Source organism: Molothrus ater, chromosome 1 (genome assembly GCF_012460135.2).
Source record: "Molothrus ater isolate BHLD 08-10-18 breed brown headed cowbird chromosome 1, BPBGC_Mater_1.1, whole genome shotgun sequence".
NCBI lineage: Eukaryota > Metazoa > Chordata > Aves > Passeriformes > Icteridae > Molothrus > Molothrus ater.
Genome location: NC_050478.2, coordinates 31,402,999 through 31,420,365, shown reverse-complemented (window position 1 = coordinate 31,420,365; position 17,367 = coordinate 31,402,999). Strand labels below are relative to the sequence as shown.

The 17,367-nt window shown below is 37.1% G+C and overlaps 1 protein-coding gene across 1 annotated transcript; it reads left to right on the top strand.

Moving 5' to 3' along the window:
* Window positions 1-208: 208 nt before the first annotated feature.
* Window positions 209-14,839, top strand: MACC1 (MET transcriptional regulator MACC1). Its single transcript, XM_036396356.1, has 5 exons — window positions 209-259; window positions 1,507-1,621; window positions 3,680-5,718; window positions 8,248-8,436; window positions 14,627-14,839. Exons 1-5 carry the CDS (start codon window positions 209-211, stop codon window positions 14,837-14,839), a joined length of 2,607 nt encoding a protein of 868 aa, XP_036252249.1.
* The last annotated feature ends 2,528 nt before the right edge of the window (window positions 14,840-17,367 follow it).

Genomic DNA, 17,367 nt, shown 5'->3' with positions numbered 1-17,367 from the left:
AACAAAGGAACCTGAAAATCTATACAGCCCTCAAGGTGCTGGGTGACTGTTGAGCTTTGCCTGACCTCAGCCTTGCATGCTGCTTGTGTACAAAACAGCACCTGAACAGACTGCCATTAGCTGAAGGTACCTCTTGTGGTAAGAGCAAAAAGTACCAATTTACACTTGCAAGAGGAAAAATAGATATCTTAAATCATGGCATTGGGCAATGAAAACAAACAGCTGGCTTCAGCTTTCTGCAGTAATTCTTGGATATAAGGTATGCTTCCTTTTCCCATAACTCACTTACTGGAACTGAAAATTCCTTTTTCTTACAGCTGCAGCAAATACAGGCCCAATCCTTTTTTCCTTTATTTTAAAAGTGATAAAAAGAGATCTACTTAGACTGCAATGTTTGCTGCAGAAGTGACAAGGCTGCAATATTTCAGGCTCCCAAACAAAGCTATTGTATCCCATGTATGGACCCCAAAAAAGTCTGGATTTTTTCCTTCTGTCTTCCTTCCCTTTCCTTGTTTCTTTGTTTGTCTCATTTTTCCCCCCAGATATCTTAATGTATCTATTGGTTGTTAGCATTTATAGCTCATTACATATAGGATGTGTCTGAAGATTTGAGAATGTCACTAGATGATGTCTTGCTTTTTAGCACTAGCTTGAAGAGCTTTTCTGCACAAAAGATCTCTCATCTTTTATTTCCTCTAACTTCTGTTTCTGAGATACAGTAATTTCAGCATGTAGGATACTAAATGCTCACTTGAAATTTCTGTAACTCCTCTTTCTATAGGAGACACAACAATTCCTGCTTTCTCTGGCATTAGGCAATGTACCTTGAGAGGCTCATCCTTCTATTGTCTGCCTCAAAGGGACTGCACCAAAATGAAACAGAACTTCTTGTAGCCAGAACAGGGAAGAAAAGAGACCTGAATATCCTCTCTTAGGCTGCTGCTATGATGGTCTGGTCTCTAAGGAATGATACTTTAAATAATTCTTGAGCTGACTAGAAGGAAATCTGACCTGATCTTCTTTCTGAGAGGAATATAAGAAGAATAATAAAGCAGAAATGGTTGAAAATACTTTCTATTAATTGGCATGGAAAGTAACAGATATAGATCTTCCCCCTTAATGATTCTACTCGAACTTACCTGAAAACAGGAGGTAGGATGTCTATTTTATTTAAAAAATATATTTTATTCAAGACCCGAGTGGAAGTTATTGCATAATTGGCTCAGTTCCAATTGCAAGACACTTAAATTTGTGAGTTATTGGACTCCACTAAGGGCTGGGGTATCACATTGTACTGGAGCTGTAGCATCTTCTGGGTTTGATGCACATACATTCACAAGACTCATGATTGTGACACTATTGGGCAGAGTTCATAAATTTACTCATCGTATAACCTTCACTTTTTTTCATGTCATTCTACAGGAACAAACTCAATTATTCTTCAACAGTTTCCCCTTTTCCGAATTGCATACTTGCTGATGTTTTATATGCTTGACTGTCTTCTAGGAGGAAAATTCTTCCAGTAGTGGAACTGATTCCCTAAGCAGTGGAGAGATTCCACGAAGTCAGTCAGAGGGGACTTTGATTGATGTGGATGACCGGGCACCTTCAGACAGCTACAGTATGGCTCTTCTGATATTTTCTGTACTAAGGCTCTCCAGCTAAAGTCTTTATTTCTGCAAAACTCGGGGTCAGGCAGGCTGGGAGGAAGAGTTGAAATCCTTAATGTTACATTAACAAATACTACTTAGAGTAAGTTTACTGAGGGTCAAGGTGGGGAAGAGAGGAGGAAGTTCTTAGCCAAACTAGATTAATTTAGGGTTTTAAGAGCATAAAGGCAGGTTAATTTTGAGGTTAGATGAATTTAAAAACTGAAGTCTTGGCAAAGTCCGTACTATTTTAACCCCAAAACTGAGCAAATTTTGCCCTCTACAAGATAGGCATTCTCTTAGCTTCTTGTCCAGTAGCATATATAACAGCAAGCCTGACACTTGCTTTGTAAGTTGTGGAGCAGGAATTATTTCTTTGCTGACATGCTGCACCCCAGTAATTGTGCTGTTGTGCTTTCTCACGCTCTTGGCATGAGAAAGCGTCTGTCCTAGTGACTCAGGCTCTGACAGAGTTTTCTGCTTATATTTTTCCTGTAGAAACATGCCCTTTAGGATGGGGAAAAAAAAAAAAACCCAAACAAAACCCTTATGTTTATTTTGGGCTTAATTAATCTATATTTTTAATATGCCATACTGATCTGACTGTAATAATATCGCAGCACAAGGAAAGATTTTGGCCAATGGGCAGAGACAAAAGAACTTTTCAGTGGTGCTTGAACAGCATGTCCCCCTCTGGTGACCCTGGTTAAGACAAAGTGCTCGAGGAAAAGGAGGCTGCCCCTGGGCTCAATCCCCCTGGCAGCTCACCTGGAAGGCTCTTGTCAAGACAGTGTTAGAGCTTTGTAGATAGGCAGCTGGCAAACAGGTCAATTCCACCTTGGTTCTTCCAAACTGAGAATTTTCCAGAACCATGGAAAGGCGTCACAGTTTTGGCTCTTTATTACAATTTGAAAAAGGAAACAAAAAGAGAAGTACTAACATTTAATTTATTTTTTCTTTTCGTGGCTCTATGCATTGTCATGCTTGCATTTGAGCAGTATAGAATTACCTTGGAAATGGAAAGTACTATGGAAGGTGTAATAATGTAAGCTAAAAATAGAAGTAATGCCTTTTCCCTCTAAAATTTAAACTCTTTGCAAGAATATATAAAGAAGGGATGATATAGCCTCTATATATAGGAAAAAAAGGGCAAAATTAAGTAGTAGAAACCCTTAGCATAAAAAGTTGCAGATATTCCATTGCAAGAAGGGTGAGTTGCAATCAACTGTAAACCAGCTTCTCTGAACAATTGTTAATATAAAATGTAAGGATGTCTCTTCTTCAGAAAAAAAATTATTACTGCTAAAACTGAGATTTTTATTAGAAAACATATATAAATATCTCTTATGCACCTGGATTTGTCTATTTAAATGCAATCTCAGAAAATTAGTAGTCATACAAACATTTCTCTCCAAACGTCAAGTTGTACAAGGTCTCATAATTTATACCAATGATTGTTTTCTAATGGAAAGCTAGTATAACCAATTCCACACACATGGAGACAAATTGTTAGAGTGCTGCTATCAATTAAATGCACATGTACTAGCATAAAAAGGAATCTTGAATAATGCATTTATCTGTACAGTCCGCAGTGTTTGAAAAATGAAACTAGTTGTTTAATCTTTGTAAAGAGATAGACACAAAGGAAAGAAGTCCACAGCATTTTGTAAGAGGCCAAAGATTAATGGAATATAATGGTTTGAATCTTAAGGAGCTTTATCATACTCAATGCTAATTAATAATCATATGCGTTGATAATGATCAACACCACAAAGAAGTGTCTTTACATCCTTCAACACCCATTTGCTATTCAGCACTAATTTGTTAGCAGTCTTTCTATTAAGTAAGATTCTTAATTAAATCAACTTTGATACTGTGTAAAAACCTGAAGGAGAAATACTGAAATTATCTCTGTGTATTTGAGGAGGAAAATTTAGTCACTTCTTAGTTTAACAAACTATCAGTTCGACATGAATGGAACATCTCAAATCTCCGTGCTTCAGGAAATGCTTCTTTTTTCTTTTAAACAGATGCCAATGAACGTAAACTGGATTTGGATATTGACTGGCCTGGTGTATTCAAACATGCAAAATCTGTTTCCAAGACTAATCCTTTCTGGAATGAACTGTCAGGATCCAACCCTTTTGTACATGACATAGCTGCCTCCAATAGAAATGAAAATAATAAGCGTCTTTCTATCTTAAAGGAAAAACCTTATTCGTTCTCTAAAATTTCAAGCAATAGGGACTCTTTGGATTCCTCAGGTGATGAGCTAGATATTGACTGTCTCCTAAGAAAGACTTCAACAAGAAGATCTGGACGATCCAAGAGTGTCTCTGACTTCCTGGATATAGTTGATAACCAAAGATTTAATCCTCACAAGACAGCACCTCAAAAAACTACAGTTTCTGATATGACATGGCTTCAGAATGACCGTGAAGCCTACAAGATGGCTTGGCTGAGCCACCGACAGCTCACCCGGTCCTGCCTGGATTTAGAAGCCATGAGCCACAGCCCTGGGTGGGCACAAACACAAGCTACAGACATTCATGTAGTTTGTAAACTGAATCATGAAGGGGGCTCAGTACAGCTACCTGACTCAGATATCAACATTCATGTCCCTGTGGGTCATGTATTACCAGGAGAATTCCAAGAAGTTGGTTTAAAGGCTATCCTTAACCCTCCATTGTCATGCAACAATGAGCTGTCCAGCACAGTAAGTCCTCTGATAGAAGTTACACTCAGCAACCTCAACACAAGTGAAGCCATTTTCCTAGAAGTGAAAGTTGCAGCTAAAGTGAAGAGTGATCCACTCAGCCAAGTTATGAGTGATATTGTGTGTTTTTTTAGTCTCAACAAAGAAGGACCTTTTAAGAAGCTAGAGAATTGCTATATTTATCAAGATACCATACAAGTAAAGCTAACAGATCTAAGTCATATGATGTATGCAGTGATTGCCATACAAGCAAGCAGAATCCAGCCTCCAGCAACTAATGTGTGGGACTATGTCCATAGAACAGTCTCAGTTGGAATTTATGGTCCCAAATACATTCATCCATCTTTTACAGCAGTTTTTACAGTCTTTGGTCACAACTACATTCCAGGAAAACTCACAATTTGTGATATAAAAAAGGGGGGGAAAAGTATGCCTCCTGTGGTGTTTCAGCTGTGGGGAAAGCATACATTTCTGCTTGAAAAACCACAAGACCTAAACATTTCTTTGATATCCTGTGATCCAGACTTTCAAGTAAAAATGGAAGATCAAAGCAAAAATATTAAAAAGGAGGAGTTGAAAACTGGTGAAATGGTCCGCCAACAATTCCTGTTTTCCATGCTTGGATGCAGGGAGATGCATTTCTTTGTTTTCCTTGTTCAGATTAAAATCTTGAAAAGTAGCCAAGTAACACAGTTCCATGTTACGACTCCTGATCCAGCTCCAAAATTAAGTGGAATTATTAATAGGCCAAAGCGCCTACAAAACCGCAAGGAAATCAAGTCTGCACCATGGCTTTTGATACCAACAATAAAATATCCAAAGTTCCAAGACAAAGCATTGAGTGTCAACACTTATGGAGTGGCTTTGAAAACTGTGTTACGTCAGAATAAGATTGACTATTTGCTGGAATATTTCAAAGGAGACACAATAGCACTGCTTGGTGAAGACAAAGTTAAAGCCATTGGACAAACTAAAATGAAAGAGTGGTATGTGGGAGTTCTCAGAAGAAAGATTGGTCTTGTACATTGCAAAAACATTAAAGTGATTCCTAAGGAACAAGCTATGGACACTGCTGATAGTGAGCTAACAACCAGGAATCTTGTGGAACAAATTGCATTGCCATTCAAAAAACTGACTTATATCTACTCGGTAGTTCTGTCTACAGTATCAGAGAGTGTTTATGACTGGAGAGCTTTAGCTGAGGTGTTGGGATACTCACATATGTCTTTGGATGACTTTAATGAGGCACATATTGATAAAGAATCAGAAAGAGTTTCACATGTTGTGAAAAAGATGAAGCAAGACTGCCATGCTAACAAAAAAAAAAGACTCTTTCTTTATGAACTCATTGTTGTAAGTATTGCATGAGCTAACTGGCTTGTTGGGAATGTATTCTCAAGAAACTACTCATTAGTAATCTAGGAACAAGAAAACATGATTCTGTATCCTTGCAGGATCTTTATAAACCTGAATATATATCTAAAAGTTGTAGTCACCAATAGGTGGAAAATACATCCAAACTCTCATGAAGAATAATACTTTGATCAATTCATTCTGATCAGTCTTCTGTTAATGCTGCATGAACTGTGTTCATTTAGTAGGTTGACTAAGATGTCTTTTCTTGTTTTTAAATAGCCATGATTGAAATTGTTTTGTCATTTGTCTTGGTAAATTGCTTTCCTGAGAAATTCACATTACTGTTGTGAAATATTAAGTAACATTACTATACTGTGGGAATTCCACTATACATACATAGGTATAGATAGATATCATCTATCTGTCTATATAGCTATCTATATCTATATGTCTATATCTGTGTATATATATATACATAGATATTTGTCCATGGTAAGTTGCATGTCTAGCTTATGTCTAGCTTAGCTTCATATTATTAAAAGGGACACCTCGATCCAAATGTTGAGGGCAAGATTTTTCTATCCACACCTTACAACTTCATAGTCAAAGCTGTAGTGGCCTAAGAAGGATTTTGCAAGTATTTCAGTATGTATTTTCATGGACCTCATTTGTAAGCCATTGGACAACTTCTATGTGATTAAATACTGCCAAATGTGAATCAAAAGTTTATTCTAATTACTTCCAGGTAATAAGTGGCACTATTAACAATCCTAATTTACTTACTGATCTGTGTGCAAATTAGTTTGAAATTCATGGTCACTTAATACTCTCCTTGGCTCTGACAGAAAAGCTGACCAACATATTAAGGGACAGAAGATAATTAAATTTCTGATATACAAATAAAGTATTACAAAAATGGATTTTTAAAAACTCACATTGCAGCTATTCATCTAAAGCCTTTTGACTATCCTGAACTGTAAACCTCAACTGAATTTACTTCTCAAAACTAGTTTATCCCCTTTGAAGTGTTGACAGAAATTTCAGCAGGATTCAGAGAGTTTTGGCAGCAGTGGCCACTTGCAATTCTTAAGAGCACATCAAACTTTGTGGAATAAAACTGAGCCAATATGAATTATAGCAAAGCCTGTCATGTCTCTTTACAAAAAGGAGAGGGGGACCTAAATGTGAAAATTTTCCACACTTTTAACTGAATACAGTTAAACAGAGTTCATTACAAAACAGGCAAAAAGTGGGGCATAATTAGATTAAGCTTATAGAATCATAGAACAGCTTGGGTTGGAAGGGACCCTAAAGATCATCTCATTCCAACCACCCTGTCACAGGCAGGACACCTTTCACTCGACCAGGTTGCTCAATGTCCTGCTTTGTGAGATTCATGTATTTTTGCTAGGAAGGGCCAATACATCTATATATCTAACTCTACAAGGACAGGCCAATCCTGTCCTTGTAGAGTTAGATATAAATCTAGATGTCATCCATGTAAATTTTGGGTGGAATTTTCAGTTACTTCTTTAAAAAAATCTCCATTTTTTGTGTTTTATAGGGTTCTTGCTTATCAGAGCAGACACAAACTGAACAACTTTGTCTCTAGTTTAGGGGAATTTTGTACAATACACTGTAGTCAGTTTCTCACTTCTCTGTCTGCCAAGTTCTACTGTTTGCTGGGAGGACTTTATTGGTTAATACTTTAAAATTAAATCACACATATGTCTGATTTCTGCAGAAAACCTTGATACTTCAGTAAAAATCAGTATCTAAAAAACAAGGAAAATTTCTCTGTTTTGATCTTGATCTTTCCCTGAAACCTAAACAGTTTCAGTGGAATATTTTGGTGTGAATTGAGGAGAAGGAAAAAACCCAACATTTATTTTTCCTACTAGCTCTTATCCAAACAAATAAAGAAAGAAGAATGCAATGTATCTGCATTTCAAGGTTATACTCCTTCAACCATTTCAATTTGAGTGTCTTTAAATGCTCTTTTGGCAAGGAGGAGGGAATGGTTTCATGTTTGCATTTCTCCTTAATGGTCAAAAAAATTATTAGTTCTGTGGGAAGAGTAAATCCAAAGATGCTGGACAATGTGTAATTTTCCAAATAAAGCCCTAGATTAAGGACCACACCTTAGTATAATAGTGCTCTAACTAAATTTTGAAGACTCATGTCATACTTCTAAGAAGCTAAAATTTTTTGTTGCCAAATATTTTTGTTGGAGAAGTATGATTTCTTTCAGGATCTTTAAGCTTGGCAGGACCCACTTGACACTGGAATGCTGAAGCAGCTGAATGCCAGCTTGATTTTTTTTTTTCTTAAGCTCATGGGCATTTTTCCTCTGAAAGTGTTGGCAACACCATTTTGTAGGAAAAAAACCCACATATTTTTAAGAACAAAAAAGTAAAAAAAGTCTTCCTGTTTATTTAGAAATGAAGAATAATGCTATAAAATTAAATTAAAATGCTCTGTTTGTAATTACTGGTGAAGGATCACTAATGAAAATCATTGTTGCAGGCACTATTGAAAATAGATTGCCAGGGATTGGTGGCACGTCTTACCCAGGACACCATCATCTTGACTTCAGCTGTCAAGCTTGGCAAGAGCTGGCGGGAGCTTGCGGAGAAGCTAGCCCGCCTCACAAAGCAGCAAATAGAGGCTTACGAAGTGCCCCACCATGGGAAAAATGGAGCAGTAGCTCTGGAGGTAAGGGGCTGGTGTAACAGTGCATGCACATTTCCTCCTCTGCACAAACACAGCCAGGGATCTTCCTTCTTCCCTGGTTTTGTAGGCTTCTTTCTTTTTGCACTGTCCAGTGAAGGTCTCAGTTCCTGTCTTGAGCTTCAGGGCTGGGTTCAATCCTTTTTTACTGTCCTGTCCACTTGTTAACCTCATTCACACCTCTGCTGTCATTTCAGACACAGTGAGGAGGACCAGCCGGTCCTTGCAGGAGCCACTTCTAATCACACTCTGTACAGCTTTTGCTATTTCCACAAAAAGGAAGCTGACTTCTATCACTAATACTTTTCTGTGCCAGTGTAACACTTTTTATCATTTAGCTTAAGTAGCATGAGAAGAGGTTGGAAGCTCTGGCACCAGTTTTACTTCTGATGTATGAATGTGGCAAATCTATGCTTTAAGTTTATAGTTCGTCAGGTAGATAATTTTTTTTTTTCCTTTGTAAAGCATTTTTCTTGTACAGAAGTTTGAGTTTTGTATAAAAGCCAATTTATCCTCTCAGATGTATTTTAGTGCATACAGACCTAAGGAGAAATTTAGGTGCCTAATTAAATGTCTAGTGCCATTTGAGGTGACCAGAGATACCCGTGGCATCCTTGCAATGTCAGATGTGCCACAAGACTTGGGGTGGAGCCTTGTCCATGTTTCTGAGCTGAGGGTCAGACTCTGCTCCTGGCATACCTCTGCCTGGGAAACCAGGTTACTTTCTGCCCTTGTCTCCTCTAACACCAAAGCATGCAGTAGCTCCATTCTTTCCCACAGAGTTATGTACCAATGACTTCTAGGTTCCAGACTGGTTTTTACTCTGAAAATCCCTTTTTTATGAGCATTGCTGAATGATTGTTCTGACTTGAGAGCTTACATTCAGGCTTGACTCTGCCTCTGCCTAGACCATCATCTCCTGATTATTGCAGGTTTTGTACATGATCCAGACTGCATTCCCTCTCCCTCATCTCTTAGTTCCAAAGGAATTGCTATTTCCCGTTCACAGGTTCACAACTACTCAAGATAATTTTTTCTTCCTTTTTCTATTTCCCTGTAGCTGGTTCTACTTATTCCCTGCCAAACCTTTCCTTTCCACTCCTTTCCACTGTCTGAATCCAGTGCATCTGTCATCTTGTTTTCATTTGTTTGGTGATGACTATCAAGATATTTCTGCTCTAATCATGAACTACTACCACTTATTCCTTTTGAATGCTCTGCCCTCCCTCCCCAATCAATATTTGATCAAAATTCTACGTGTTTGCTCATGTGCTTCTGCACTTTTCAACAAAATTATCTCCATAATTGTTGTTTGTAATCACGGCCTCCTTCTCAGATCCAGTTTTTCTCTTTGAGCTATTTTGTGTAGTTTTTTTTCTTTTCTGGGTACTTCAGTCAGGATGCACCTTCCTCCAATTTTTTCTCATAAAATTATCAGCCTTTCCAATCCCATGTCTACTCTCTTGGTTTTTTCTTTTTTACTGTTAGGTTGTGGCTTGTCTGATTTCCTACACTTTTGTTCTAGTTACTAAGCTTTCTGTGTTTGGCTAACAAACCTCCAGCTTTCTACAAGAAGGAATTATTGACATGAACAATATACAACTCTGCTGGTCTCCATGTTATTTGGGATGTCTCCCCTTTGCTGATAGACAGTATAAATAAAACAACGTTATAACTGTTTTTCCAGCATCATGCCTATTTATTTTTATACTAAGAAAATTTTAAATAAATACTTATTTTGCTTTGAATGGGTTCTGATTTTCCATGAAGCCTATCTTCTACCTCATACACTCTACTCATTTGTTTTCAAGAGTTTTTGTATTATTTTTATGGCAAACCATCCAGAAAATTCTCTGCCTTTCAGTGGCAATGTCTGCTGACAAAACAGTGCGCTCAAATTCATCATAATTAAAACCTTATAATACATTACTCTCTATTTTTTTCAGAGAACATTCAACAAGCAATCAAACATCAGAGTTTTGCTGTATGTCTGTGTTATTTCTCAAAGATTATATTTGGCCTATGGAGGATTTATTGGTTTTGGATGAACTTTTTAATTGTGCTTGTCCATATGGGTGTGAATTCAAAGCACAAGGTTTCTAGCACTGGTGTCTCATGTGAACACTCAGTACCCTCAATGTCCTCTGAATCTAACCTAAATTTCAATACTTTCTAGTGGATATCAGTGCTTTCTTCTGACCTCTGACTTTTTGATTGATAGTAGTTTTTGGCCTTAAAACCTGAAACCCAGCAAAGCTGGGGGAGGTTAGTAAGTTTTGACTAGTTATTGAGGATTATATGAAAATATTAACTAGTTCATTCCCCACCAAGGATTGTCCCATCATCAGGAGGATTGATTGGTTAAAAAAGACTTCTGCTTTTAAACTTCATATTTTTCTTGGTGGGAGAAATTTTCTTGCAGATGATGACAGAGGCAACTTGAGGTGCCTACAATTGGTGCATAGATTATGAAGCATTTTTCATCAGTAAATTCCAAATCACTTTGCAGTGGATATAGATGTCATTATTGCATACTCAGCAGAGAGAGTGGGAAAGAGGGAAAACTCATGCACACAGCTGAGATGAGACTTGACCAGGATGCTGCAGTGATTTAATGTTTTGCCTGAGATTCTGCTTTGACACAATTCAGGAATTTTGAATGCAATTCAGTTCACCCATTGCATTAGAGTATGTGGATGTGGAGAAGGATCTGCCTTAGAACCACTGCTGTGTTTGCAGTACTAGTTTAATGTGATGAGTGTGTAGATTACTGCTGAGTTAATTATTCATAAATGGTGACCAGTTTACATAAAGCTTTTGATCCGTACATTCTCCTTTTTCTTCTTTCTTTCTTTTATTTTGTCTTAGATTAAAAACAATCAGTTGTGCATGATTAGAGGAAACCAAGGTTTGTATTTAAGGATATTTCAGCTGGTTGTCTTATTACAAAGTCAGATTGATCTTCACCATAAGTTAAAGCATAACATCTTTTCCTATTTGTTGCTTTTTCACATTCTAGTGAAGACAGAAGACTTACCCTCATTCTTTAAATATCCTGGTTTAACAGGAATGTAAGAAAATGAGTAAAGAGACCCAAAAATATCATAGCCAGTAACAGAATTTCAGGAGATACCAGCTTCTCTTGTAGAGAATATCAGCTTCTCTTGTTGGCTGCTTTGGCTATCAAGCTAAAAATAAGAATACAGAAATTTTCTGGTCCCAACATAGTGATCTTCTTTAGTTCATTAAAATATGTTATAATATATAATATTTGCAGTAGTACATTAAAAAAAACCCTATTTTCAACTTAGTCTTTCCAAAAAAACCCAAAAGAATTCATCAATCTCCTTCTTCCCACCTGCCACTAATGTACTTTTCTCCTTCTGTAACCTTATGGTTATGACTTAAGATAGACTTGCTTAAAAGAAATATTAGACACCATTCATTTGGGAAAATGATGACACCTTTCTCTCCTGTTGACCTAAAATGAGAAAATTCACTGAGAGATCAGGCACTTTTTTATTAAACTCAAGGTAGAAACTAGACTAATCAGACTGTGAGACAGTAAGTTTAGACTAGACTAGACTAATGAGACGGTGGGGCTGTAAGTCTAAGGGGTTTTTCTTCCATTTGAGTATGGCAGCAGAATTTGAGGGAAATGTTTACAGAAATAATGACAGAATCAGTCTTGTGTAAGCTGAAAGATAGCCCAAAAATATGGAGAAAAGTTCCGAACTATGAGCAAAGAAATTCTCCTCCTACTCAGTTCCTCCAGGGATCAAGTAAATAAAGCTTAAATTAAGGAAGTAAGCTTTATGTTGTGTACTGTTTGTAAATTAATAAGTTAATATTGAGGAAATAACCAATTTCCTTCAGAGTTATCCTTCACAACCATAAAAACTGTGAGTTTTTTGATAAAAAAGGAAAAGATGCTAAAAACCTCTCAACTTCTTGATCACTTTTGTGTGTGTGTAGATATATATAAATAAAAATGTGCAGCCATCAGTCCAGATACATTTATTACTATGCATAGGTATGTTCCTGTTAAAAGAGTGAATGACAGAACCCTTTTGGAGAGTCATGGTTTCTTTGTGGATTTGTGCATCATCCCTGCAGTTGTTAATTCAATTGCTGTTTGCAAAACTTTTATTGCCAATAAGGAGAGGGAAAACAGAATTTTGATTGCCCAAGTAACATTTGGAAAAGCAGTAGCTGGGAAAATAATTATTTTGTTTGTTAATTGAGCAAGTTCATTCAGCACTTTGAAAGATAAAAGTCCAGCTTGGTATCTGAATCATGCTGCTAAAATTTAATTAATGCCGTTAGACCAATGACAAATTACACCTGTAAGGATTTGCTTCATTTGTTTGGCATAAACCAAATAAATAGTAGTTTGAAAAACAAAAAAGCACTGGTAATCTTTTAATTTCTTTTGTTTCTTGCATCAAAAATTTTAAATTTTATGTCTTGATTAAAATTTATAAAAACTTTTGACTTGCCTGTTTTACAGTGTTTGGGTGCTTTTCCACCCTTTTAAAAAATAGATTTTACAGATAAATCATGTTAGAATCGCAGAATCATTGAGGCTGCAAAAGACCTCTAAGATCAGCTAGTCAGATGATCAAGATAACCCAGCACTGCCAAGCCCACCACTAAACCATGTCCCTATTGCCTATGTGTGATTTAAATACCTCCAGGGATGGTGACTCAACCACTTCCCTGGGCAGCCTGTTCCAAGGCCTGACCTACCTTTCAGTGAAGAATTTTTTCTAATATCCAATCTAAATTAATTAAGGGGACTTCATTTTGCTCCCCATCCTTGTTTTCCAGCTCAGCAGAATGGATACCCAGAAAGCAGCTGATCTGGGTATTTAAACTTGAGGCAAGGAAGGCATTAAGTACCTCAACCTTCCCTCATCCTTTGCCACAGTGTTGCCCCCTATATCTAATAAAGGTTGGAGATTCTCCTTAGCCTGAAGATGCTGACGTGTTTTTAGAAGCATCTTTTATTGTCTTTTATGGTAGATTAAGTTTCTGCTGCTGTTGTCAGAAAACATTTCTGAAAGGTAAAAAGCATGTTTAAAATTTCCAGGCTGAGTAGAAGGACCGTAGGATGTTGATTAATGGGTAGTAACCATCAAAAGCACAACCAAATAGGGAAACTGTTGCTGGGTTGTCTTGGTTTGAAAAGACAGCTGTCTGCTAAGGAAGGCAGGAGCCTTCCTTGAAATGGAAAACATAAACCCCTTCCCTCCAAATTATTATAATTTTGAAATTAAGAGGCTCTCAGGCAAAGACATGGGAATAGGAAGAACAGTTCTTTACCAGGAAAATTAAAAATACTAATACAATAGTATAAAAAAAGAAAACAAACCACGGACAGAGTCAGAATACGACCTGACACCCTGTTGGTCTGGATGTTGGTAGCAGTCCCATTAAATGGTGGTTGCAGTCCTCCTGCAGTGACAGATGTGGTTCTGTTGGAGCAGTGATCCTGCAGAAGGGTGTAGTTGTCCTCTGAGGGTTCAATAGTGTTGTAGATGGGCCTGGTCCTCCTCTGGGAATCCAGTGGAGAAAAAGCTGTCACTGGTGTTCCAAATTTCTGACTATACCCGGGTAGGAATGCTTGGCTCCTCTCCCTGGGCGGAGCTTCTCACAATGGGATGATGTAATTTTATCAGTCATGCAGTGAAACTCAATGGCCCGCTAATAGAAGCCATCTCTAGAGAAGGAGGATTGGTTGTGGAAGAGATAAAGAAAACTGCCCAATTAACAGAAGATAACTGCCCCACCTCTAACAGATGGCAAATAGATTACACACACCCAGCCTAAGACATGGATGTATGCATTGCAAAAGATGAAAAGTATTTTCCTTCCACTCTTGTTCTTTGACTTATAGTTTCAGACAAGGATATAGTTTGACTTGGTGTTAATCATCTAAATGAAGAATTTATCTATTATTTACCTCTCTGAGAATTTGAGAGTTTCATAGAAATACCATAAATAAGATTACTGGAGTTTTATATCAACATACCTCTTTTTATAAAGTATTTCAATATGCCTAGAGATTGAACACCTATTTTTTCTTTTCTTTTTTGCGACTTTTCTACTATTTAGCTATTTTTTTTTCTCAAAAATTAAATTTCTGCCACTACTTTTTCCCTTTTATTTTCAGATGATGTGGAAACCTGCATATGACTTTCTCTACACTTGGGCTGCCCATTATGGAGATGGTTACAGGGATGTCTTACAAGACCTGCAATCAGCCTTGGATAAAATGAAAAACCCAGTAACAAAACAGTGGCGAGAGTTAACTGGAGCTCTGATTCTTGTGAATTGCATGGAGGTGTTAAGAGCAAGTGCCTTTTCCAAAATGGAGGAAGACTAATGGACAAAATATGTTTTTGGAAACTATACCTCTGTGTAGAGTTTATTTGTGTATTTATGTTTCAGAGATACTTGTAGACCATAACAGAATGAAGTTTATTTTAACTGAGCTGATGTCGGGTCTAGCCCTATGGTTCTCAACTACAGATTGCAAGAGCATGCTAGTGGCTTCTGAGTGAATAAGAAAATAATGGGGAATTAAACTAATGAGGTCAACAAAAATGACTTGCATTCTATGGGGTATTTTCTAAAAGGAGCTATTTCTGATTGCACTGACTTCTAGGCGAAGATCAGTTTTAAAAACAGAACTATTCATGGATGAGTTCAGGATGTGGAGCCTAGGTTTACATTGTTTTCAGTGAAGTATTAAAATCTAAATATTTAATCTTTTAATATTTGGTGCTCAAACCCCTCAACTCTAATTTATTGGGTGCAGGTTAGCCTGCAAAAAAACCTTTAAGATTCTTTCATCCTCATCTGGGACAAAACTAATCTAATTGTCTTACCACGCAGGAATTCAACAGTTCCTGGAAAAATAGGTGTGTGCTGCACATTCTCAAAGAATAGGTGTGTGCTGCACTTTTCCAAAACAGCTTCTGGTATCTATTTTAAAGACTCAAGGGAGATGGAAGTTAAAATCTCAAAAGTGTCTAGTTTTGATTTATTTATTGACGTAACTCAACAGGGTTTTGTCTTTTTTTGTATTTTTGTTAGTTTATATTTCTGCATTTTTTTTTCTACATTCTGCTGAATGGAAATTCCAGAAAATTCCAGAAGACTTCTTTATGCACACTGATCCCTCTGATCATTTTTCTAGTCCTTCCCTGTTGCTTTTAGGTAAGTACATAGGGGAAGAAGACTTAGTAGGTACAAGGACTGGAAACGATTCAACCCTGCATCTGTTGATTGTTTTCTTCTACCTCACTGGATATGGAAGATGACTATTATTTTCTCAAAAAAAGTTAACAGTGCTTTTGAAGTGGAGTGCTTTTAAGATTAATTTATTTATGGAACAATTAATTATAACTAGTCATATGTTCTAAAAAGAACCCTGCTTAGATGCTATCAGTAAAAATCTTCCAATAACTGAGTAGCTTATTATAAGTACAGAAAATACAGGCTGAATAATAATTACAGGCTGACCAAATTTTTTAATACCATTTTTAATGTATTAAGTATATTTTTAGTTAAGTGGTAGATTTAAAAGGTTAAATCCATTTTTGAGCTCCTTTGATCAACATTCATTCAGAAGCATCAGCAAATACTCAAGACAACCAGTTGAAAAGAAAATTGGCATTCTGCCATCACTTGTGGTTGACAAGACAAAGCCAAATTCTTTCAGGAGTAGCAAAAAACAGTACTTCAATCCAGAAACTGCGCTTCCTCTGTTGTCTTAGTTCATTTCTGCTAAGGGAGGTTTTGCCATTCTAAAATAAAACTACATTTAGACATTTTTCTTCCCCTCTCCTTTCCTCTAACCTTTTTCTTTTCTAACTTCATTAAGATTTTCCAATGTACCCATAGCTCAGGAAGGAGGCTGAGGAAGGAGTACTTTTCTGGATAATAGGTAAATTCATTCACCAGAAGGTCCTCTGTTATCAGGGAATTTTCTGAATTAGCATGCGTGCAAGTTATCTGCCTTCAGAGGACTTGCCCTTGATTCGCAAGACAATGAGGAATTCAGTCCACAGAGCACAATCTGCTATTGCTGATCAGGAAAGCTGGAGAAAAAGTAGTCAGATTATCAAAGCTCCCTGTTTCAGGTGCCAGCACCAATTTTATATCTTTGCCCACACAGTTTTAAGAAGAGCTGCAGAGAACATATAAATTTCTCTTGTGATCTGCACTTCAGTGCAGAGCCAGCTTGTCCTTCCTTCTGCAGGTAGTGAAGCCCCTGAAAAATGAGAAAGTATGTTGTCCTACTCTTTTGTGCTGCTAGGTAAGGAAAAGGTATAAAATATATTAATAGACGTCTTTAAATGTAAAAAGACACACACAAATATTAGAATATAAAATATTAAGAATTAATACAAACTCGCTGAGAATTTTTTTTAGGTTTCCTAGACTGCTTCTGCTTCTACCATATACCCTGCTCTTAGCAGACTGTGAAACCTGAACAGGATTTTGTAGTGGTGCAAGAGGCCACACGCCAGATCGACTTAAAACTTCAGGGAAATATATTTTTTGCTCCCTCAGAGCTGAAATACCAAAGGAGATCACAAAGCAAATCTTTCAGCTTCACTAGGTTGTCTTACTATCTGCTTTTCATGCATCCCAGCAGGCCATGCTCCCTTGCTTAAAGCCCTGTTAAGTCATATTTTAAAACTCTTTTCCTTTCACTTTTTCCCCTCTTTTGTTAACCTGGCTGCAACAGTTAAGCAACTCAGCTTGCATCTGTTTCTGAAGATGAGTCTGTGCTTCCATCCTTTTCTTCCACATCTTAATTTCTTATCTTTAGTAAATGTGTGTTTACTTTCTTTTTCAAAAGGACATGTATTAATTTCTTTGTTCAGTCCTGTATTTTTCTGT

Bases quoted from the DNA above. Each gene is read 5' to 3' on its own strand.
- MACC1 (XM_036396356.1), top strand. From the start codon at position 209: ATGAAAACAAACAGCTGGCTTCAGCTTTCTGCAGTAATTCTTGGATAT. The intron at 260-1,506 runs GTATGCTTCCTT...ACTGTCTTCTAG, and splicing joins CAGTAATTCTTGGATATAAG to GAGGAAAATTCTTCCAGTAG. The intron at 1,622-3,679 runs GTATGGCTCTTC...TCTTTTAAACAG, and splicing joins GGCACCTTCAGACAGCTACA to ATGCCAATGAACGTAAACTG.